Source organism: Ovis canadensis, chromosome 2, assembly GCF_042477335.2.
Source record: "Ovis canadensis isolate MfBH-ARS-UI-01 breed Bighorn chromosome 2, ARS-UI_OviCan_v2, whole genome shotgun sequence".
NCBI lineage: Eukaryota > Metazoa > Chordata > Mammalia > Artiodactyla > Bovidae > Ovis > Ovis canadensis.
In genome coordinates this window covers 207,168,547-207,191,256 of record NC_091246.1, presented here as the reverse complement: position 1 = coordinate 207,191,256, position 22,710 = coordinate 207,168,547, and the positions used below count along the sequence as shown (strand labels likewise).

General features: G+C 44.7%; 1 protein-coding gene across 2 annotated transcripts in view; it reads left to right on the top strand.

The window, feature by feature from the left end:
• Positions 1-6,292: 6,292 nt before the first annotated feature.
• SATB2 (SATB homeobox 2) overlaps positions 6,293-22,710 on the top strand; it is a 200,715-nt gene continuing 184,297 nt past the window's right edge. The window contains exons 1-2 of one of the 2 annotated variants that reach the window (XM_069574480.1): positions 6,293-6,371; positions 10,773-11,000. In XM_069574480.1, the coding sequence (XP_069430581.1) occupies positions 10,832-11,000 (169 nt within the window). In that variant the 5' untranslated portion in view covers positions 6,293-6,371; positions 10,773-10,831. Of the gene's footprint in view, positions 6,372-8,091; positions 9,504-10,772; positions 11,001-22,710 lie in introns of those variants that run through there. The other variant, XM_069574479.1, reaches the window with a different exon arrangement.

The following is a 22,710-nucleotide window of genomic DNA, read 5'->3' as shown; positions in this document are numbered from 1 at the left end:
GGAGTAGAAGGGCAGGAAGGGAAGGGGAGGCCCCAGGCTTTGGGGGAGAATTTAGGGGAGCAGCCCCACTTCAGAGGCTCTAAGTTACCCTATTCAGCTCTGCATTTTCCTTCCTAATCCTTCCATCTTTCCCTGTCATTGCTTTTGAATTCTTGTCACTTGGAGGACTGTACCAAGAGGACATGTTCTTCCGTAATTTAGTTCAGTCAGCTTGGGGGCCAAGGGGCAGCAGTCCGACATGTGCCCTGAACATTTGGCCATTGGAGCCTGGAGTTGGCAACCCTGGGGAGGATGAGTGGGAAGTGAGAGTAGCCCAGAGCAGACGGTAAGAGAAGTCCTCTATAACCCTCTGGGAAACTGGGGAATGGGGTGTATACACCCAGGGCTCAAGGTTTGCTCCCTCTGCAGAGAAGCCCCAAAACCTGGGCGTGATCTGGAGAAGGTAGAACTGGGTCTCTGGTGCCCTGATGCTCTCAGTCTGTGGGTGCAGGGGAGAGCTTGGGGAGGTGATGTCTCTGAGAAGTGTCAGCAAGAAGCTCTTTTCCACTGGGACTGTGCAAAAGGCTGTATCTATCTCCAAATAACTCTGGATCTCTGGAAGTTACCTGGAAGAAGGCAACCTTCATTGGACTTTGTGTCTCACAGACCAGAACAAGTCAAGCTAAGGAAGGCTCATCAATTTTTAAACTGAAAGTGGAGAGCAAAATTTCTCCACAATCTGTAAACACTGAAGATATGAATGCACAGGTTGGGGTGTGTTCCTGGAACTTTGGAAGCCGATTTTCCCCTTCCCCCTTCCTGGTTTGCAAACGTGAATTCGTGTTGCTTTTCAATGACTAGTTTTTGACCTCTATAGTAATCTGGTTCAGAAATACTCTTCATTTCGTTTAGGCTGATATTGGTGGGTACTAGTTCTGTTGTGTCTATTAGGAAATTTAAATTCAGGTAAATTTTAGCATAACTCTTTTCTTGAAAGTACTTAAAAATATTTTTTTACTTCCATATAAAAGAGATGAAAAAATATATATCTCCATGATTATAGAGAAACATGCTTAGTTCGCCTTTAGATTTCTGAGATTTTGTGTAGGCGCCAACACCTCTATGGACACTAACGAATGGGCTATTTGCAGTTATTCATGAAAGGTCTTTTATATTTTTAAATTGAGGCATGGTTCCCAGGTGGAAAAATTCCTTACCACTAAGAACATGCTTTCGAAAAGATTAGAAAATCAGAACAAAAAATTAGACGGCATTATAGTATAGAAATCTTTACTGAAAACAACAGATATTACAATCTAGGAGATGAACTTAAAATGTAGTGAGACTTAATTAAAATGCAAACTATTAAGGAAGCACACTGCAAATGTCTTTGTCACATGCAAAGAGAAATACCTTAAGAACCCTCTCCCTCCTTACTTGTATCCTGAACCTTGAATTTCTGTTAACATTTCCCGCCTGTGAAATAGCAACAGTTCACCTTTCAAAACTCTTCACCATAGAGCGACAATGATGATTGTTCTCCAGAGGAAGGACTTTTGAAACAAACAACTTCTTTCACACACTCGCACACCCGACACAAACGCACCCACAGTTGTCGGTTTTTTAAAAAATGTTACTTCTGAACGAGAGGGAGAAAGAGAAAGAGGGAGCGAGCGAGCGAGCGAGACTGGGAAACCCTCTGGCTTAGGTAACCAACAAACCCAATTACTAGGCTTTATTGATACTAAAAGGAAAAGTTCCCCTTGTAAAATTTCTCTGAGCTTATTAGTTATTTAAATCAGCCCCAGGGCTGGACGAGCGACGCCGCAGGCACCCGCCGTTGGCTCCTGGAGGAGAGCAGACGGCGTCCGCGCCCTGACCGGCCGCCCCTCGCTTGGTCCTTGGCACCGGTGGCAAAAGCAGGCGGCGCAAGCAGAGGTGAGCCACTTGGCAGGGGGTCCGGCCTGGCCGACTCGAGACAGCTCCGCGTTGCATATGGGGATTAGAATTCAGAAATTAAAATTTAGAGACAGGTCGCAGCCCGTGAAAAGGCGTGGAGGAGCAGGCCAGGCGGACACCCAGCGCCGGAACTCAGCGGGACGGCCGGGCAGCTCCCCTCGGGCGCCGCTGGGCACCGGCCACGGCCGAAGCGCGCAAACCGGCGCGGCTGGCCAGGCACCCTGTGAGGGTGCGGCTTCTGGCCACCCGGCGAGCGGCCGCTTGGGCGTCCGGGGCTCGCTCCTGTTTTGTGTGGGCCTGGGAACTTTGTAATGGGCTGGGCACCAGGTGGATTTCCACCTTTCTGCGACGATGTCCCTTTCCATAGCTGACTCTCAAAATATATGTGTGTATGTGCGCGTCCGCGCGCGCAGAAACAGTTGAATTTAAGATAAATCCCAGCCTACCCACTGAAATCCTCTAAGCCCGACGTGGAGGCTCTGGAGTCCTGACGCAGCGCCCAGGAAGCGCCAGGTGATGCCCAGTTCAGCCAGACTTGGCCCCTGGGCTCGGAGGCAAGGTGTCGCGGGGGTGGGGAAGAACTGAGTCCCAGGACACTGTGTCTATGCCGCCTGGGCCCCGGGGGTCAAGCCTTGCGGGTACTGAGGGTTTGCGTTGGGCTTCGTGAGACCGAGATAACAGGCGAGTCGCCAACGCAGAAAACCCTCCAGGGTCCACGCCACTCCGGACGGCTTTGGGCCGCCATACAGACCAACACCTGCTTGGTCCTCGGTTCTAGTAAGTGCCCGGGACCCGGGCTCTCTCCGGCGCGGTTGGACATCACCCCACGCCGCAAAAAAGCTCGTGGAGCCGCTCGGGGCTTGGCCGCCTAGGGTCTGGGCTTCCTGGGCTCGCTTTGCCCCAGCTAGGGGTGGGCACGGGTTTCACGACTTGAGCTGGCCTGTCTGAATTTGGGGGTGCTGGTGGGCCACCGTGGACTAGACTAGACTTTCCTGGTGTACTTTTCATTGCAAGGGGTTAGGGCAGACTGAGCGCGCCGATGTTCTGTCTGCCAGGGCGCGTTTTTAGGTTGGGTCGTCCGGTTGTGCCTGGGTCTGGGGACCTGCCCTTCCTTCCCACCGCATCCTGAACCCCCAAGGCGGACTTGGGGGCAACGCGAAAGGCCGGCCCCGGGACGCCGAGGATGGAGCCGGCGCAGCACGCTGGGGCCGCAGCCCACGCGGTGGCGCTGTCGGGAGACGACGCCCGCGCTCGGGGCTGGGACCCGGGCCGTGACCCCGGGCTTGGGGGAGAATGACTGGGCTGCCACGACGAGTCGAGCCCGCGAGTTTCTTCGCCGCCTCGGGACCGGGGTTCGGAGATGGGACCGACCAACCGACCAACTTCTCTTGGCTGGCTCGGTGTTTCCCGACAGAAAGAAAACGCGACTCTGGGCTCCAATCCCGGTCTCCCCGGGTGGGGACGCGGGGGCGTAGCGGTGACTCCTTTGGCGTTTCGTTTTCTTCCCCCCTTTGCCTCGTTACCCCGTGGTTGAAAATCGATTTCTATTTTTTTAAAGAAAAACTAGATCATGCCAGTAGTTGTCTCGCTTCGCGACTGCAGAAGGAGATCCAGCTATTATTAAGCGCTAGACTCTGAAAAAGAATGAAGGGATCCGGGAGCCCCAGGGGCGCTGTCCTTTGTCGCCTGAGCAGTGAGCGCTCGGTGCCCGCAGGCCTTCCGCCCTCCCCGGCTTCCCGGCCCGCGGCCGCAGCCAAAGCACACCGAACCAACTCTCCTTAGCTTCGAAACCTGTCTTCTAGTTTTCCTTGCTTAGGGCAGTCGGCGCTCCCACCCCCACCCTCCCGGCGCCCTCTCCCCTCCGTTCCATCTGCGACCCCGGAGCCGAAAGTTCCGCGTCTTCTCCCGAAGCAGTTCCAAGCTTCGCGAGTCCCCTCCCGCCCTCGGGACCTCTGCACTGTTTATTCCTCGGAACCCTCCCCTCCCACTGTCCGCCCCGACCCTCTGGCATCTTGGGTGTCCCGCCGCTCACCGTCTAACGCGCGCTGGTCGCCCACCAACTTTCCCCCATCAGCCGTCTAGGCCTCAGGGGCTTGTTCAGGTGAAGCTAGGAGCACACGTCCACTGCCCCTGCCTTGGGCGGCCCGACGTCCGCCTCACCGCTCCGCCCCTCCCAGGCCCCTGGAGCCGCTGCGGGAGCCAGGAGGGATTTATCTTTGCCTGGCGCGGGTTTGGGATTTGTCCGGCTCTGATGCCAACAAGCAAGGCGTGCGGATAACGAAGTAAGTGTCCCCCGCCCCTGCGCTCCGGCCAGTCCCCAGACGCCTTGGGGGCAGCCTAGAAAAGGGCAGGAGCCCACCCTGGTCGATCGATCCTTCTAGGCGCGTTCCCTGTGGAGCTTTCTGGCCCCAGGGGCCCTTATCCCCTCGGCGCATGCAGTTTCCAGTCCCAGCCCCGCGCAGTTAATGCAGTCTGAGAAAATGTTGGTCGCCCAACTCTCCTCGGACAGTCCGCGACGGAAACTGGCTTTAGAGCTGGTGTGGGCTTCAAGTGAAAGGAACGATTCCCTCCCGCCTCCTCTCGCCCCCAGCAGAGCAAGCCCCGGGCTGGAAGGGGGTGGGGGTGGGGGAGAGGCAGGCCCGCGTGGGTTCCTAGGAACCGTCGAAGGCAGTTGACGATGGCCATTTCCATAGAATTTCCCCTCTGTGCTTTCGGGAGTGGAAGGGGAACGCGGCACAATTTTCCCTTGTTCTCTAAGATGTGGCGCACCGCGGGGAAGGGCCTCTTTGCTAGGGTGACCGGACCTGAAATCCTGGGAGCGTGGTGATGGATGCTGGATGATGGTGGGGGCCACGGCGCCCGACCGGGAGCCAGAATCCCACGCCCGGCACCGGCACCCTGCGCTCGGGCAGTCGGGCCTAGTCATTCCCGCGCGGGCACTAGGGAAGGAAGGTTGGCCAGAGCGGAGAGCTAGCACAGCAGAACCCTCGGAAATCAAGAAATCACGAACTGTTGTAATTGAAAGTGCAGGCCATAAAAGAAAGGAGAAGAAAGGCCTGGCAAAAGATAGAGAGGGAGAGGGAGAACATGGAAATGAGAAAAAACATACATACTGAAGTCCAGCGTATAAAGACCCGTTGATTTTTAAAATAACAAATCTCAGTGTGATTATGAAAGACAGACGACCTTTGGCTAGATGACATATGAAAAAAATTGGGAGTGGGGGAGGAAGAGGGGGAAATGTCTGAGTAGATTCCCTACGAAAACGTCAGTGAGAAGCAATCTGAGGGATAAAAATGTCCCTCAATGTGAACTTTATGCTTTGAGCACTGGAGCGAGCCATCCTGTAATGCGCAAAAATGCATTTGGGATCAAATTATTTTTTTTAAAGTAATCAAAACCAATTATTTTCTTAAGTGTGATTTTGTTTTGAAACTGGAAATAAACCACTTGAGGAATAGAAAACAAAACCAAACAAAACTTTTGAATCATCATTAATTTATTTACTGTTTTAAAAGTAGAATATCCTAGCAAAAGGTAAAAACGTTATTTAAAATTTCTTATTGTCAAAATTAAACATGCTGGAAATAATCGCTTACTTCAGTTGAAATAAAGTCAATACAAAAGTTGTGCAGTAAAAAGCTCATGTAATTTGAAACAGAAAAGGCCTTTATTAGGGACAAAACTCAAGGGGGGGTACCCATTCTGGGCATATATCACAAAATTCCCTAAAATTCTTCCCTTTTAAATTGAAAGAAATTTGTAAAATCTAAACACCCATCTCCAAGCATTCAAAATACATTTCTGGTTATAACTCATAGTATTTGACATTTCCTTCTATGTTAAATGCAATTAAAATTTTTTTAGTTCTTTTGCCCAAAATGATCACTTCCTTCATTAAAAAAGGTCGAGTAAACGCCAACAAAGAGAAAATCAATGACTTTAAAAGAGTGTAGAATCTGAAAAAAAAACTAGCCACAATGTACATTTAATTGTACTTAATTGTAAACTTTATTTAAATCGCCCTTCTCAGGGGTTTAATAATTTAGAATCAATAGTTCCTTTCAAAACATAATAAAATATTTACACTTTATAAAATATTAACCGATTAACAATACAGCTGTGTTGTTCATAAGAGTGTAACTGAAGTCCCCATAATCATGCTGTTGACAGAAGCCTGTGCGAAGTGATTCTTCGCAAAATGTAAATGAAGATCTTCGGACAGTGGTGTTTATAAAATAGCTCATTAATGACTTAAGATTGAATCGCTCCAACCATTCGCATCATCAGATATAATAATAGTGACGAATCAGACAGGAAAGATCCAGGCTAAACGATTTGCATTTTTTTCCAGAAGTACTGAAGTCCTAATATCACCAATTCTTCTAAGTTCCTGGACATTGATCCGGAGGATTCTGCAGTTCAACATCAAGGTAAGGAAAGAACAGCATTATTATCGTTGTTAAGGTATTAATAAGAAATGCGCCTTTCCCCATTTTGAAAACGGGCTTAAACTTTGACAGTGGTAGTAGCTGGTTTTTGAAACACCCCCTTCCCATTCTGACTTGATAGTACAGATTTTTAAAAAAGTTTGTCGATCGAACTTACAGTTTTGTCTCTTTGCAGCCCCAAACCTACCACCACGAGTTGGTTTGCTTGAGCACTTTGTTCCAAACTGCGTTTTCTCGAACCCTTTCTTTTAGGGAGGTGGGAGGGGGATGAGGTTTGGAGGGGGTAGGAAACCGGGGAAAGAAAACGCAGCCTAAAACTCCCGGTGCCCCCCCAAAGGTTTACTGTCCATCTCGCTTCCTTTCTTCGCCCGGCTCCGACCGTCTCCGGGGTCGCCTCGGGCTCCTTTGGAACTCGGTGGGCGGCGACTGGGTGCGGGGTCCTCCGGATTCTGGGCTCTGAGACTTAGGCCGGGGGCAGGTTTCACTTCTGGGACCTTTTCTTTTACAGTCTCTCCCACCTTCCCGTTCCCTGTTTTTGAGGGGAGGCTAGGTGCACACTAGCGCCGGTTGGGTGCGGCGAGTGGACGGCGACCTGGCTCTGGTACCCGAGGTTGAAGCGGCTTCCCGCTGCGGGTACACCGGACCAAAATTTCCATTAACAGCCCCCCGAGCGCGTTTCCCGAAATCGAAAATAGTTTGGCCCTCTGGCGCCGCCGTAGAGTCAGCGCTTCTTAAGGCGGACCGGTGACTTAGGCGACGAGATGTGGCGGGGAGATCTTGGGGTCCCCGGGGTTAGGAAGGAGAACCGAGGTGTGCGGGAGGAGAAGAGGTACCGCCACCTCAGGAGGTTTCTCTGGCCTCGAGACGGGAGGGGACGCGTCCACATTTTCCCGCCGCAGGTCGGGAGCGCGAGTGTAAGCAGGCGCCCCCAGTGTCTCGCGGGGGCCGCGGCTTCTGCCCACGTGCTTTCTTTAAGGAGGTTCCGCGTCCAAGAGTGATCTTAGGGACAAAAGCGCGGCCAGACACCGGCCTGCTCAGCCAGTGCCGGCGCCACCTTAAATGAACACCGCGGCCAGAGCCGGGCTACGGGCGACTGCGGCCGCGGGAGTCCGCAAAAGTTTGTGGCTCAGTTATGCTTTCGCGAGACCTGCTGGGGACGCTCCCACACGGCCTCCCCCGGGGTGCGGAGGCCAGGTCCTCGCCGCACAGCTCTAGGGCTGCGCTCACAGCCTAGGGCCCGAGAGGCTTGGGGTCCCAGGAGTCCCAGCCCAGCAGCCAGAAGACTGGCAGCCCCACTGCCCTCGCTGCCACCGCGTCACGGCCTGCAGGCGGCCCGGGCTGTGCTGCTCGAAATGTCGCCGGCGCTGCGAGCGGTCCAGGGACGTCATCCAGGGATGACCCCCGCCCCGCGCACCCCTCTTCCCTGTGCCACCCGCAACCCGGCGGGCAATGCCGGTGCGCCTGCCATTCGGGACACCCGGGCTATTGTTCTGGACCCACGGCCGTGCCAGCTCTGAGCGAGAGGCGGCCTTCCCCGGGCGTGCGGCCGCGCGGCGGGCCCGGACGGCTGGCTCCGCGCGGAGGGGGAGCTCGCAGGCACCGGGAAAAGTTGTTCGGAGGGGCGGAGGCGGTGGGTGGTGGGCGGAGGCGGTGGGTGGGGGAGGCGATAGCCCTCCTATCTCCAAAGTCGAAAGTACTCCGCGTAGTTAGTAGAACCCGGAGCTGAGGCAGCCGCGGTTGCCTCCTGCGCGTGGGTCTGTGCCTTCGCCGGGAGACCAGGCAACCAGCGCCAGTCTCGTCGCCGCCGCAGCCTCCGCGCCGGGACTAGTGCGCCTCTGGGCTGGGCGAGGCGGCCGCGCCCTGGACCCGCCACGAGGAGGAGGAGGAAGAGACCCCGGGCCGCAGCGCCCGCCTTCACCCGGGCGCACCCACCCACCAGCCGCGGCCACCGCCTCGCGCGGCACTCGGTTCCCTGCCATCGGTCCTCCGCCGTCTCGCGCGCGCGCGCGCGGTCCTCGCCACACGGCTCTCCCACCGCCGACTCTCTCTCTTCCTTCTTCTCCCTCCTCCCAGCTCTCCACCCGCCCCTCTTCAGTCCCTCTGCCTCCTCTGCAGCCCCGCTGCTGTTGGGTCGCCTGGCTCACAGCGATTGATTGATTGATGTTTAATTTCCTGCCAGGCGGGGCCCCCCTCCCCCCGCAACCTCCCCGGCCCTCCTCCCCGCCCCCCACTCTCCTTCAATGCGTTGGACCAGTCTGGCTCGGGTTTAGATCTCTCCCCCCCAACCCCCATCCCGAAATAACCCAGAGACTTCCCCTACCCCCACCCCAAATTATTATTTTGAAGGCGCTAGATCTGGGGACGGAAAGGGGGAGGGGGAGAAATCGGAAACCGAGGACAACCCAAAAGGACTCACTTTGCCTGATGACTCAACGCAACTAATAATCATCTCCCTCTCACTGTGTCTCCCTCTGCGGCTCGTCAGTGAGTCCGGCTCCGGCTGCTGGCGGCGGCGTCGGCCGAGAGGGGAGAGGCTGGAGGTGACAGCTGCGGCGGCCGCCGCTTTTGCTCCCGCGCGCGGTCCCAGGTCCCTGCGCCTTCTCGATTCCCAGTGGCACCGGCCCTACGGCTTCTTCGGCCGCGCCTCCTCGCGAGCTAGCGGCCCCGCGAAGCTGCAGCCCCGACCCGCCTCCGCCGCCTCCCAGTTCTCAGCCTTTTCTCTCCAGAAAGGGTCTCCTTCCCGAAGGTGTGAAAAGGCTTTTTCAGCCTCCTTCTCTCTTCTCCCCTCCTCCGTCGCCTCCTCCCGCGCTCGCTCGGGTGCCCCTTTAGAGGAGCCCTCCTTTCCCTCTACTCCTCCTCCCTCTTCCCCCCACCCAACGCCCCCCCTCCCCCCCATCATCATCATAACAACCATCATCGCCGCACTAAGAAGACACCCTGACCCAGGACCTTAAACGTTTGGACCTGGGAAAGAGGAAAGGGAAAAGAGTAAAGAGAAAGGAAGACTAGGAGAACACTGCAAAGCATATCACCAGAAACTTTCCACCCTGGATTCTCTACTTTTGCTCCATGGACAGAGCCCCAGCCAGCCAAGTTACAGACAGACTGTGAGCAGTAAGTACTCAGGGCGAAGGCGCCCGCGCCAAGCTCGGGAGTCCGGGGAAGCCCCGGGTCCGGCTAGGTTCCCTCTCCGCGGCTCCCGCTCTCTCGGACAGCGCAGCGGAGGGAGTGCGGGCGCAGCCTTCGCCCTCAGCGCTCGAGCTCAGCCTCTGCATCTCTCGCATCCCTCCTCTCACCTCCCCTTTGCCACCCCCACCTTGTCTGCTCGAGCCGTGGCGACGCGGCTTCTCCCACAACCTGAGCGCCCGCGAGGATTCCCAGCGCACTTTGTTGCGCCGGGTTCCAGCTTCTCCGGGAAGTCAATGACAATGTGAGTGTCTTTTCATCAGGTGTTTCCTCCTGCGTCTCCACCCTCTCAAAAATCCAGGGGTGCGGAGATCTGCGGGCTCTGTGAGGAGCGCGCTGCCAGCCAAGCGACCCAGAAAAAAACTTTGGGAAATTTAAAAATTGGGGTTGATGAAGGCTGCTCCCTCCCGCACCTAATAATTCAACTGCTTTTTGCTTTTGTATTTTATCCTGAAGAGCTTTTGAAAACAAAACTCAGGATCGGATGAAGATAACGTTCCAAAATAATAACGATTGTAGCCCCCGCCCTTGAGGTGAAGGTTATTCAGAAGATTACTCTGATCAATATCTCCAAGTGTTTTGGAATGCTTATTAATGTGGAATTAGGGTTGATTTTGTACAAAGTGTGTATGTGTGTCCCAAGACGTGCTCGGGAAAGATAAACAGCAGGGATTCAAGGGTCTTTTTGCCAGGCCTTTGCCTACTGCCGGGCGATTCAGAGCGCCTTCACCGTGTGGTTAATTTGTTTTCTTATGGACTTGTGTGCACTCCCACCCCTCCTTGAGTGTGTGCGATGTCTTTTTATGAAGTTCATTTCTTCCGCAACCCTGACCCCTCCTCCCCCCGACAGCAAGGCCGTCGCACCCGAGAACGGGTCAGGCCAACCCTGTCCCAATGAATGGATCACTTCTGGGCGGCCCTGGGCGAGGGGCCGGACTTCGTGACCGAGAGCTAACTTCTGGGGAGCAGCAGGGTCGCGGCACCCCAAGTTCTGAGTTTGCTGTGGGCCACCCAGTGTCAGGTTGGGTCCGGTTTCCCCGGCCAACCGAGGTTCGGGACCCTCCGGCAGCGTGGGAGGAAGTTTGGGTGGCTTTGGTGCGGCGCGCTGCCCCACTGGCCTAAACGTCTATCACGTGTGTGAGCGGTTTTCCCTCTTTTTTTTCTTTCCCTCCCCTTTCCCCCCCGCCCCCTCCCTAGGTCCCTGCGCGTTTTATTGCGACCTGCCGGTGGGAACTTTGTCTCCAAGTCGGAGCAGCATGGAGCGGCGGAGCGAGAGCCCGTGTCTGCGGGACAGCCCCGACCGGCGGAGCGGCAGTCCCGACGTCAAGGGTCCTCCCCCGGCGAAGGTGGCCCGGCTGGAGCAGAACGGCAGCCCCATGGGAGCCCGCGGGAGGCCCAACGGCGCCGTGGCCAAGGCCGTGGGAGGTAACAGCCCGGAGCGGGGAGGCGCGCGCAGCCCGCGGCCGGGGCGATCAAGGCCCGGGTGTCAGGGTTCAGGTTGATTAGGCGCTGTCGCGGTGTAGGGTTACAGGAAGTGAGTTCCAGGTTGCCAAATAATGCCCCCGTCGCCTCTATTCTGCAACTGGTAGCTTCATCTCGAGTTAAAACAAGAAAGTGGTTTACCCGGAGGGTGGCATTTTTTGGGCACTTTGCCACTATGTGCTGAGGTGTTGGCAGGTTTATGTCACAGCCAGCTAACTGTTTCTAGATTTTCCTAGAGAGCTTTTTAGTGATCTAACTCTTTTGCTTTGCCTCAAGAGTGTCTGTTGTAGGGATGGAGTTTAGGTGCGATCGCTTTTATGGATTAATCTTGAATGCTCAGGTTAGACCAGGAGCAAGGGTGTTGATATTACTTTATTAGTTAGGACAGTACTTAGACACAAATGATTAACACCTGGGAGTATTTCCAGCCACTTTATTTCAAGTGGGAAATAAAGAATCCCTGCGAATCTGTCAGGCCCTTAGAGACTTTAATGCTACCGTTTAAAAAAAATAAAGTTTAAAGTTATATGCATTTGTAACTTTGTTACGGAATGATATAGGACAACAGGTAAAAATGGTATAGTGATCTTATTGGCTACATGCTGTTTTTCTTTCCAAGAATTTAATGTTACTTAAAATCTTTTGCAGTGTTTACTACTTAAACAACCACTTTCTTTTAAAGTGGTTAGGGAAAGTAATTTTATGAAGTAAAGATATGAAAGAAATTTAAACACTATTAAAATATTTTGAGGTTTATAGGACATTTCCCTAGTTGTTTTATACATATAAATACACAGTTCTACATGACATGCAGTTTTTTTGTGTTTGACATAAATTACTAATTAAAAATTTTTTTGCTTCTTAAAGTTTTTTCCCCCTAATATTTTCAGTATTAGCCTATTTAGTGTTACTTTTACATTAGCCTGCCTGAAATGAAACAAAACCCTAGGGAAAGTAAGTGATAAGTTCTCCTGCTCTAAACAGCCATTGTATTTCCAAGTAAAGACTTAATTTGAAATATCCAGTCCCTTTTGAAGAAATTTTATAAACAATGGACAGTTTATGAAAGAACAGGCTTTTGGTTTTACTTATTTTATTATTACTATTTCTTCATTGTAGACATTCAGGATGCTTTGCCTTAGTTCCTTATATTAATCATCTCCCTTGCAAAGTACTCATTTGCTCAATTTTTAAAGCTTTTTTGGCTATAGATTGTGGGCTTACGTACCTTTCATTTTAGGGACTTGAAGCAAAAGAAAACTTCATAGTTTTGTGACTCACTTTTTAGAAATAGTGTTTATTAATGTGCTGTCTTGAGACTGAAAGAATAACTTCGGACTTTTGATACCATTTTTTAGTATATGCATACAAGAAAGAAAAATATATAGTGAATATGGTGGGACCAAAGGTGAGATGACATGATAAGTGCTAGTGATGTTGGGTTGAAAAACTTTTGGAAATCCTTGGAGAGGATGTGTTCTCAAAGTGGCCTTATGCATAAGGAAAAAAACACCCCAAAAAGCCTGGACTGAAATTTTGGTTTCTTTTTAAACTCATTAAATTGAAAGAAGTCTCTAAACATTTTAGAATGTAATGATTAACAATTGTACCTTCCTAAAGCAAGTTTTTCTTTCCTTCCTATATCTTACTGAACTGTGAAAGAAACTACTTGATTTTGTTGACCAGGGATGCCTTCAGTGTAAAATAGCGGTTATTTTTCATATTTTTGGAGGTGATTATTCACATTTGACCACTTACTACAAATTTGATACAGACAAATATGAAGCCTTGGTGAGAAGTAAAAAATTTGTTTCAATTAGCTGGTTTAGTCACTTTTTCTGAGCTTTAACTTAATTCAGCAATATCAAAGGTCTCTGCTGCTTCCCAAATTGAAAATAAAAATGACACCATTTTGTCTCAATAAGTACCATTTATGATATGTAATAGTAAAGTGGATAAAATAGTTTACATAGAGTGGATTTTTAAAGATTTTTTTACGATTTTACTCTGTAGAACATAATAGATTGGAAAATTTTTCGTTTAGGAAGTTTTAAAATATAACAACTTAGAACATAACATTTCAATAGTGCAAAGTTTTCTTATTGAATGTTAATGATTATTTTGTGGGTTTAAGTTTATATATTGATAGTTTCCAAATGTACATTAAGATACATAATTTTACTTCATTATAACTTTTAATCATGTATATAGATTGGAGAAAAGCAAAGTGTTTTTAAAAATGCACATTCTAAATTTTAAAAATATTTAAGATAATATTTCTATTTAGTGGTTCTTTTATAATTGAAATGATTGGGGGAACAAGAGTATATGTAAAGTAGATTATATTTCTATTATCCTACCTCTTCTTGTTTAAATTTTCTTTATGAAGCAATATAATAACCCTAGACAACTACAAAAATATTTATAGCTCTGCATCATTTATTACCATTTTCAGATATACTGCAGTCTTGTCAATGTTGTAAAGATGGCTGTAATAATTAATAATAATAATAAAACAGAGCTCAAAATTTGGGAAAATGTGTTAGTAATGTTTAGTGATTCTCTTTCTTAAATAGTCTCCCCCTAAAAATAGGGGAAACCATTAAGTTAATTGGCTTCTCAATAAAATGGCAGTTTATCTTACTGCTTCTGATAAATAGGTAAATAACTGTTTCTGAATGCGTTGGTTGCCATAATAAATTCTGTTACTGTCACTACTTTTCTAGAGGGAGAGAGAGTTTGCTGTATTTTTTGATGAGAACTAAATTTTTTTTTTTTCAAAAGAGAGATTATTTTAGTGTCTGGATTTGACTGGATGAGGTGGTAGAAACACTATCACAGGATTCTGTTTTAATAAGGGACTTAGAAGTGTGTTGTTTACAGTATGGTTAGCTTTAGAAGATTATTAGAAAGTAGATCAATTTTGCTTTGTATTTCTAACACTTTCTAGGCTATATTTGCTCTTATCTAAGCAGTATGTTTTAAAGTGTGTATGTAATAAAATATAAGTGCTCAGATATATATGACAGTCAGCTTTTATAGAAGGTCCTTAGGAAAAAAAAGGCTAATATCTCTTTAAAAAACATATGAAGGCTGGGAGAGAGTTTAGAGCAAGCAAGAGCACCACGGTGTTGACAGCTTTATATCCCTGCTGGGTAACATTCACTTACTAGAATTGGCGTCCCCTCTCAGCTAGTAATTCACTCCATAAGGATTTTGAAAAAGAGTGATTAATGGTGGGGAAATTTATATTCGTGAAATTGTTGATTAAAACTTACAGATCTATTTGAAGATTTAGAAAAATAAAAGATTATTAAGGATGATGAATATAAGAATCAGATGATCCTTTTAACCACCATTAGCATAAGTACCTAAAATGTTCAGCTGTATGCAATGCTTCAGCCACGCAACCTACAGCATAAAATGAAAGTGATGCCAATCAAGTTTCCCGAGGAAGCAAGGCATTCTGCTTTCCTCCTGGACTGCTGAAAGGCGCTGGCCAGTTGTGCCTTAATAGCAATAAATTATTGTGCTTCATTCATTGTTAACACAAGCATTTTCATTTTTTAATGTTTGGCTTAAAGAAGAACTTTCAGACAGCTTTATTTAAACTGAATGAACAGCGCTTGAGTATACCAGATGGTGTATTTGCTGATAGGAGGCATTAAACATCAGAAATCTTTTTGATATTTTCCATTTTCCTTTGAGTTTTGATGATTTTTTTGTTTTGTTTTGGTGTTAAATGTTCTAGAGTTCAAGGGAAAATGTTTAAACACTAGGAATATCTTGCCTTTTTTTTTTTTTGAAAAAATAATTAGCTTTTTTGGGGAAAAATTAGTTTTTAAAACAACCATTTAATTTTGGTGAAGAATTGTCTATTGAAGTTAAAACTCTTGGACCCCAAGTAGACCTTTTCTTCTTGCTACCGGTCAGCCTTTTTAAGAACACAACTGTCTTGTTGGAAGGGGAAAAATATCATTATGCAATACATGCTGATGTACTCAAATTGGGAAGCAAATGTGATCATGATTGTGGGGCAGGGCCTCATTTAGAGCTGAACACTGTCTACAGTGTTAATTATCTGCATGTGGAACATTTCCTTTTCGATTAAAAGAAATGCACTTCAGGTCAGGTGTAGTCACCATAGGAGCACTTATAGAGAGACATTTTACATTTTGAAAGGAGTGCAGATATGAAAGAGTATAGATACCGACTTATAGACATGTATAAAATACTTAGAAATTTGAAACATTGTCAACATAGGCAAAATGGAGAAAACTCATTAAATTCATTGTAACTAAGGATGTACAACACCATTATGCTTGTGAGGAAGACTCATGTTATTACTTTAAAAGTGAGAAGATTGTATTTCCCTCTTCTATTCCTTTTTTTTTTTTAAGGGTTTAAGTTGTTCTAAATAGAATGAACTTAGGCTTTGGGGTCATCCAACAGTCTTGTATGTCCTCTGTACTTTTGCTGAGGTAGAAAAATAGCCCTCTCTAAAGTGTTTTCTGTCCTTGGCCTGTTATTAAAATAAAGATATACTTGGTTAAAAAAAATATATATGCAATGAAACATACACATTAAACAGAACATAGGGTATCCGCCCCTCAAAGTCCTGAGCATAATTTGATGTTTCGAGTAGTTTTGGAAGCCTTATATTCCATTAGTAGAAACCCACTGACCATTATATATTCAAGATCATCTGAACAAAATATGTGTATGTGTGTGTATTGAAACTACATAGATATCCCTTAAGGCATCTGTTTTTTAACCCCTGCGGACAATAGGTAATATCCTCTTTTTCCAGGGGGTTGTGACTAAGAGTATCAGTCTGTACATACTACATATCCTATGTTACTTCTTCACTCCTTCTATGAATGTATGTATATATTTTACCTACCTATCTGTAGGGAAGGAAACAGACTAATTATAATTTATTAAACATCTAAGAAAATTAATTTTGAGTTATTTTTAAAATGTGGAAATCAGTTTTATTCCAGGCAAGACATAATAATTATTTGGTGTATCTGACAAGGCAAATCTGGTAAGCAGTCAAACTTGGTGGTACTACTTTGATAAATTAAAACTCTTTTTTTTCCCTTTTTTATGATTTAGTGCAGAGACAGTTAATATGATATGTAAAAAAACACAAATTGACAGAGTTAGATGAATTTCAAATTGTATTATTTTCTTTGGTCTTTTAAGGATTTTTAAGTTTCTATTGAGATAAAAATGACAATTTATCATCATTAAAGTTTCTTATAACTAGTAATCTCATATTAGATGCAAAAAAAATTTGTACATAGTTTTTTAATTTAACTTTTTATTTTGTATTGGAGTGTAGCCGATTAACAATGTTGCGATAGTTTCAGGTGAACAGTAAAGGGACTCAGCCATACATATACGTGCAAAATGTATGTACATAATTTGCTTTATTTCAGGAAGCCAACATTTATCTTACATAGCATGTAAATAAATAAAAAGTTATTTATACTTTTATCTAATAAGTAGGCTTTTAAAAAAACTTGCATAACTTATGTGTGGTCACATAGTAGTTTTACTATCTTCCTTACATGAATGCTGAGATACAATGGCATTTTGGAACATATTTAAGGATGGAGCATTTGACAAAAGTTGTATGTGTAACAGTTTGTCAGTGAAAAGTGACAAGTGGGAAATGACAAATGAAATGTTGGCATCATCACTCTTTATTTTGATAAAAATGTCTCAATTTGCAGTGATATAATACTGTTTCATATTATTTCATGAGTTGTGTGAGATGCATAACAGGAATTTAGATTTTGTGAACGGAAAATTAGCAGCCCAAACTCTCTTTTCTGAAGCTTTGGCAGTAAGATCCCCCTCCCCCCAACTCCCCAAGAATAAGAACAGCAGTGAAATGTTGGATCTAACCCATACATTTTAACTCATTTTTTGGAAAAAAGGAAAGAAAGAAAGGAAGGAGGGTGGGGAGAGAGAAAGAGAGAAAAGAAAAGAAAAGAAAAGAGAGAAGGAACTGAAAATGGTTTCAAGTAGGAGACCTTTATGTTTAGCTCAGAAATGAAGAGGAGAGTTTGCCTTTTGTTTTCTTTATAATGACTTAAAAATGAATGATTCCCTTCTGCTGACTTTGATTGTATTGGAGCTTTCTCACTTCTAATCACCGCTGCTCTCCAGCATTAATTTAGGATGTCAATATGGAGAGCCGTGGATTCCTTTTATTTTAAAGTGGAGTAGAGGTTTGGAAATGTCTGTGTGTTAAAAATGGATTTTTTAATACAAAGGATTCATTATCCTACTACTTACGGGTAATGTGATAGATGCTTTAAAGTCAAAGTAGACCGCCCTGAGTGGAATTGAAGTATGAGTTAAAACAAAAGCCAGTTAAGGATTCACACATTTCCAAAAAAGTAGAGTTGTGGCCTCTATAGTGTGTTATTTTCTATATTTCTGAATTCAGTGATCAACCAAACATTTATTTTCTTCTTTTACATGAAACAAGCCCCACAAGGACTTTATATTACAAAGTATTTATGTAAAAATGCTCTATCATGGAGTTTTCAAAATCATGGGACTCCATCTATACATGTAATATTTTTTGTTTTCAATTGACACAGTTATTTTGCTGTTTGATAGCAAATGATTTAAAAATTGTGGTAAAAATCAATATAACCAAGAGGCAGTGAAAGGCTACATCAGAAATTGTTTCTGCAGCTTGTCTTTTGCTTCTCATTTGCAGAGTTTTTAATTATTTCAGATTTTTAATTAACCAGCCAAAAATGACTTAATATGGAGTAAATGTGCTGTAGATATATAATTATGATTAGGTTTTTGGTTATATTTTTTCCATTCTTAATGTGTATATCTTTAAAAATATTAAAAATAAGCTAGTGAATATGATAGCTATTAGTTGACAAATGCTTAAAATGGAAAAAAAATCCTTAATAGAAGTTTCCAGAATTTGAACCTTGCAGTAAAGTTATGAGCAAATTATGACAGTCTTATATTGTACTAGAAATATTCTTTATATGTGTTTAGGACACATTAGGATAATAAAACTGTCTGGGGGATGTATAGTTCAATTTTGATTGCTCTCAGTATTATTACTACTTGCTAGTATGGAAGACAGATTAGTTTCTACCCTTAACTAGTTGCTTTATCACTGGAATGAAGTTCTGTCTTAGCACAGTGGGCTGTTAAACTATAGCATAACGTAACAAAAAAGATTTTTAAAAAGTTAAGGAGAAATGCTGCAAGCTACTGTATATGTTCACAACAGAGTAACTTTTTGGTGCTTACTGATGGTTGCATGGTTATTGAAATGTGCCCAGTAGCTCAGTGACTTTCTTTGTTTTACTGAAGACTTCCGCAGATACGAACAAAATTAATAGACACTCTGGTTAGAGAAATTGTTTTTCAGAGCACTAAGATCTGACAGAGGTGATTTGCATCTTTCATAGAAACAATTTTAATTTCATAATATTAAGCATAGATATCTTATTTCTTTTAAAATTATTTTTTACTTCTTAAAAACAGTTTGTCTAGAAAGCAAGTATATCTGTTCTTTCATAACTGGATAAGATTGATTTTCAAATTTCCTGATTATTCCCCCGTATTAAAATTGTTTATTTTGGTTGTGCTTGTTCCAGTTATTTATATATGCATATATGAAAAGGAAAAACTGATTGCTTCCTAGGAAAATACATTCATATCAAAACTCTTAAAGTAGCAATGTTTTCAAAATATTATTATTATTATTATTTTTGGTTAACAGAACAAGAACTTTTTAAATTCATAACCCAGAGATGCTAACAGAGCAGCATGATAAATGTCTCTTTAAGTGTCGTAGTAAAAGAAAATGACTTGCCTTCTGAGGCAGTGGAGAGTTTATGTTGTTTTGGACCCATTTCCCAAGCAGTGATCGAAAACAGATTACAATAACAATTATACAGTCAGAAGATGCAATACCCATTTCTGCTTTAATTGAGTGAAAGAATAATAAAAACATCATTAAGAAAAATGAGGTGGACCTGTCACACAATGTACCAATTTTTAGTCTTGGAGAAGATGCAGAAAAACTGAAGTGCTTTTCACTTACTTTGCTGTGTTTACTAGCTAAATTCGGTTTTGGGGAGAGACTGGTTCTCCCTATGCCCTGGGAAGTTCCGAAAGAAGCTCCTGGGTGTAGTTGCTCAGGAGACATGGAAAGTGCTAATTGGTTTGTCTTCATATACAGTTGAAGATGGGGAATCACAATTTCTTATATTCTACCTGAAGGAGTAACTGCCTTCTCTCTTTCTCTCTCCCTCTCTTTCTTTCACCTGTGTAAATGGAAGTAAACAGTAATGAATGTTTCTCTTGTTACAAAGCCCTGCAAAGTAAGGGTTAGGTGTGGTCCCTGGGCCTGCTGTTCTTCCTCCTCGGGCTGATGGAAGAACAGCCAAGATGGGGGGAGAGAGTTGAAGATGAATAATGAACACCCTTATTTTTTCTTGGCATACGTGGCATTGTGGGGGAGACCCCGAGTTTCCACACGACATATCGCCTGATATTCACATAGGTGACATAGACTGTCCTCTGAGATGCATAGGCGTGGGCTGCTGTCTGCAGTCTTTGGAACCATTGCATTGATAATCCTTCACACTGCTGAGCCCTCATTCCCCAGGGCATCGCTTTCAGCAACTTGGAATGAGCTGACTGGCAGCCGCTGAAATCGGTGGCTACTGTTCTTTCACTGTAGGCTGTATTTCTTACTCTGTTCATAGAATTGTGTGTGCTTGGAAACTTGGGTGATGACAGTGGAGTTAGCCCAAACAGGGGAGTTAACCCCTGTCGTTGTGTGGATACTAAAACCACAAATGAGGTTGGCCATCAGAGCGGCTGGAGCCCAAGGTTGGACTCAGTTGACAGAGTTAGAGGAGACTATTTCTTTGGTTTGTAGCTAAGAGTTTTCTTGGGTTCGATCTTTAAAAACCTTTCTGAGAGTAACAAAATGAAAGGAATAAGATAGGCAGTAAACCCTTCCTGGTGGAGGTCTCATAATCCCAGAACTGTCCAAAGCATAATCCCTTTCAGACTAGAATTTATGTCATACAGCTCAAAAAGCTTTTTTTTTTTTCCTTTTTAAAAAAATTTCAGTTTAGAGAGTCTAGTTAATAGTGCTTTCATTAAAATACTTTTTGTCAGCAAAAGGTTTTTCAGTTTTAACATTTACATAACCTAACATCATTGACGAATGCCACGAGCTTTAAGGGTCTATTAGTGGTTCCATTTTTTCTGGGCTTTATAATTTAAACCTAAACATTAATTCTGGGTGGAACTTGGCATAATGTCTTTTTGCCTTGGAGGGAATTTTTGTTGTACAATAAAAAAAAAAAAATACTGTTTTTTTTTCATCAGTCACCTTCTCCATGTCTCCCCTCCCCTAAGTAAATAGCAGTTAAATAGTCAAGGTTTTAAAAGGGCTTATTTAAATCAAAAAAAGAAGTGATTATTTTAGGTGAATTTAACAATTTTCCATTAGTTCATGTTGCAAACTAGTGCTTTTGATATTAACAAAAAAGATCTGTGAGGTTGATAATTCAGTGAAAATATTTTTCCTTTCTTTCATACTGAAGTCATGTGACAAGTTTTTTTAATAAAATATATTGGAGGACTCTTGACACTTACAAATCACTTATGTGTCTTCTTTATTAGAAGCTGAAAGACTTAAAAAATTCTCTCTGTTGCCTGAAATGATAATATTGACTAGAAGGAAAGAAGTTGGGATCTCACTGTTAAGTAATAAAGGAGCGACATTTCCCAGTATTAGTTATTTTGGAAAGTAAACTTAAGCTAGGTTTCTTAAAATGATCTCTTATATATAATACTAATACTATGTTAAAGTTGAGTTATCATAGAAATCTGGTAACAAGGTGTTTGTGAAATTAAGAGACAAGTCAGGAAACCCTGGGATGATCAGTTTGTCATGATCTGCAAATGAGAAAGGGTTCAGAATGCTAGTGAGGATGCATGCCCGGAAGGAGCTCATGGAGGAGAGTGAGGCTAAACCAGGGTCCTCCTGAAGCTTTGCCAGCTTTCAGCTCACCAGGGTCCATTCAGATAAGATTTTGTCCTGTAGGCTTGGAAGATGTTGTACAGGAGGAATGAACATCCTTTGTTATTTAGGGGGTATAAGTGGAGCAAATTGTTCACTGAAAGGGAAGTTATTACTCATTTAAGACTCAAGTAAAGGCACTTGATAACGATGAACAAGGTGATCCTGATTTTCTTTTTTCTTCTCAGATGCATCTCCAGTTAACATTCAGCATGACTTTCTCTATTTACAGGTCCATTCATATAGTGAGTTTGAGCCTTCAGCACGTTTTTACGGCTAGCTTATTACCCCTCACCCCTCAACTGGAGCTTACTATTGAAAGTCTGCCAATGCCGTCACAAATGGTTGTTAGTTCCCAAGAGACTTGGAGGAGAAAAAGAACTGAAGGAGAATGCTGTGCCCTTAGTAAGAGCCATTTTGTTGCACACGCGTTTTTTTGCCGCCATGGTGAAACCATCTAGGCGCCGACCTTCATACTCAGGATTGATACCGCACGTTCTCCTGTGAAAATGTATAGAATTCCAATTAGCCCAGGGTCAGAGTATAAATGTACCTCTTTTCACACTGTTCCAAGTGGTTAGTGGAAAACAAACTGCAAAGTAATTCCCTCAGACCCCCAATAAAAAGATTTATAGCAAAATAATTCTCAGCCGGATAGTGGGACTGTTGTAGGTTTGCGTTTGATATTTCTAAGACTGAAATACAGTCCATGTACCCAAACTAAGCATTTATTGTAAACAAGTTAACTGCCGAGAGCTTATATTCTGTCAAACATAATTATATTGAAGATTGATGTATAGCTTGAAAGCGAGTTAGAGGGAGACAGTTCTTTTCAAGCCAGGAAGGCTTCTGAGATGCAGCTCTTTTCTTCCTTTGATGTGAGTCAGTGAAGTCGTCTTTCTCACAGCCAGCCTCTCATGTATATGATAAACACAGGCTTGCTCTCTGAAAACATATCTGGTTGTCGATCCTACTCCTGCTAGCAAAGTAAAGAAATGAACCCATATTCATGGAACCTGTTAGGTAGAGTTTCTTTTGTCATCTTTATCTAGATCTGGGTAGCGGTGGCCCTGAGAGAGTCTCTGTCAGTATGGCAGGCAAGTGAGGAGTGCACCCACAAGCCTACACCTAAACCTGCAGCTCTGGATTAACCTCCAAAACAACCGCTTTCTCCTTTAAGGCTGACTTCGAAACAGAGCCTTTGACTTGTCTTTCTAGTAGTTCGTTCTGAGCCTGTGAGATGAGAACTATTTTAAAATTGTGGCCTCTCAAGGGGCAGGGAGAAACTACATTAATATGCTTCGTTTTGTGGCTCAGAAATTGTTCTTGAGTTAATAACTTGTGAACTCAGGGAATCTAGGAAGAATGAAATCTTTTTGAAGTTGGGATATTCCATATCTACCCCAATCTAAAACAGTGCGGTGGTCTCCCAGGGTTTTTGTGCTTTAAGAAAGGTAGAAACATATATATTTTCTTTAGGATAAAGGTTTATGACTTTTTTTTTTTTCCAGAAGACAAATCACTTTGGGCTTTTGTGACACTTTTCAAAGATAG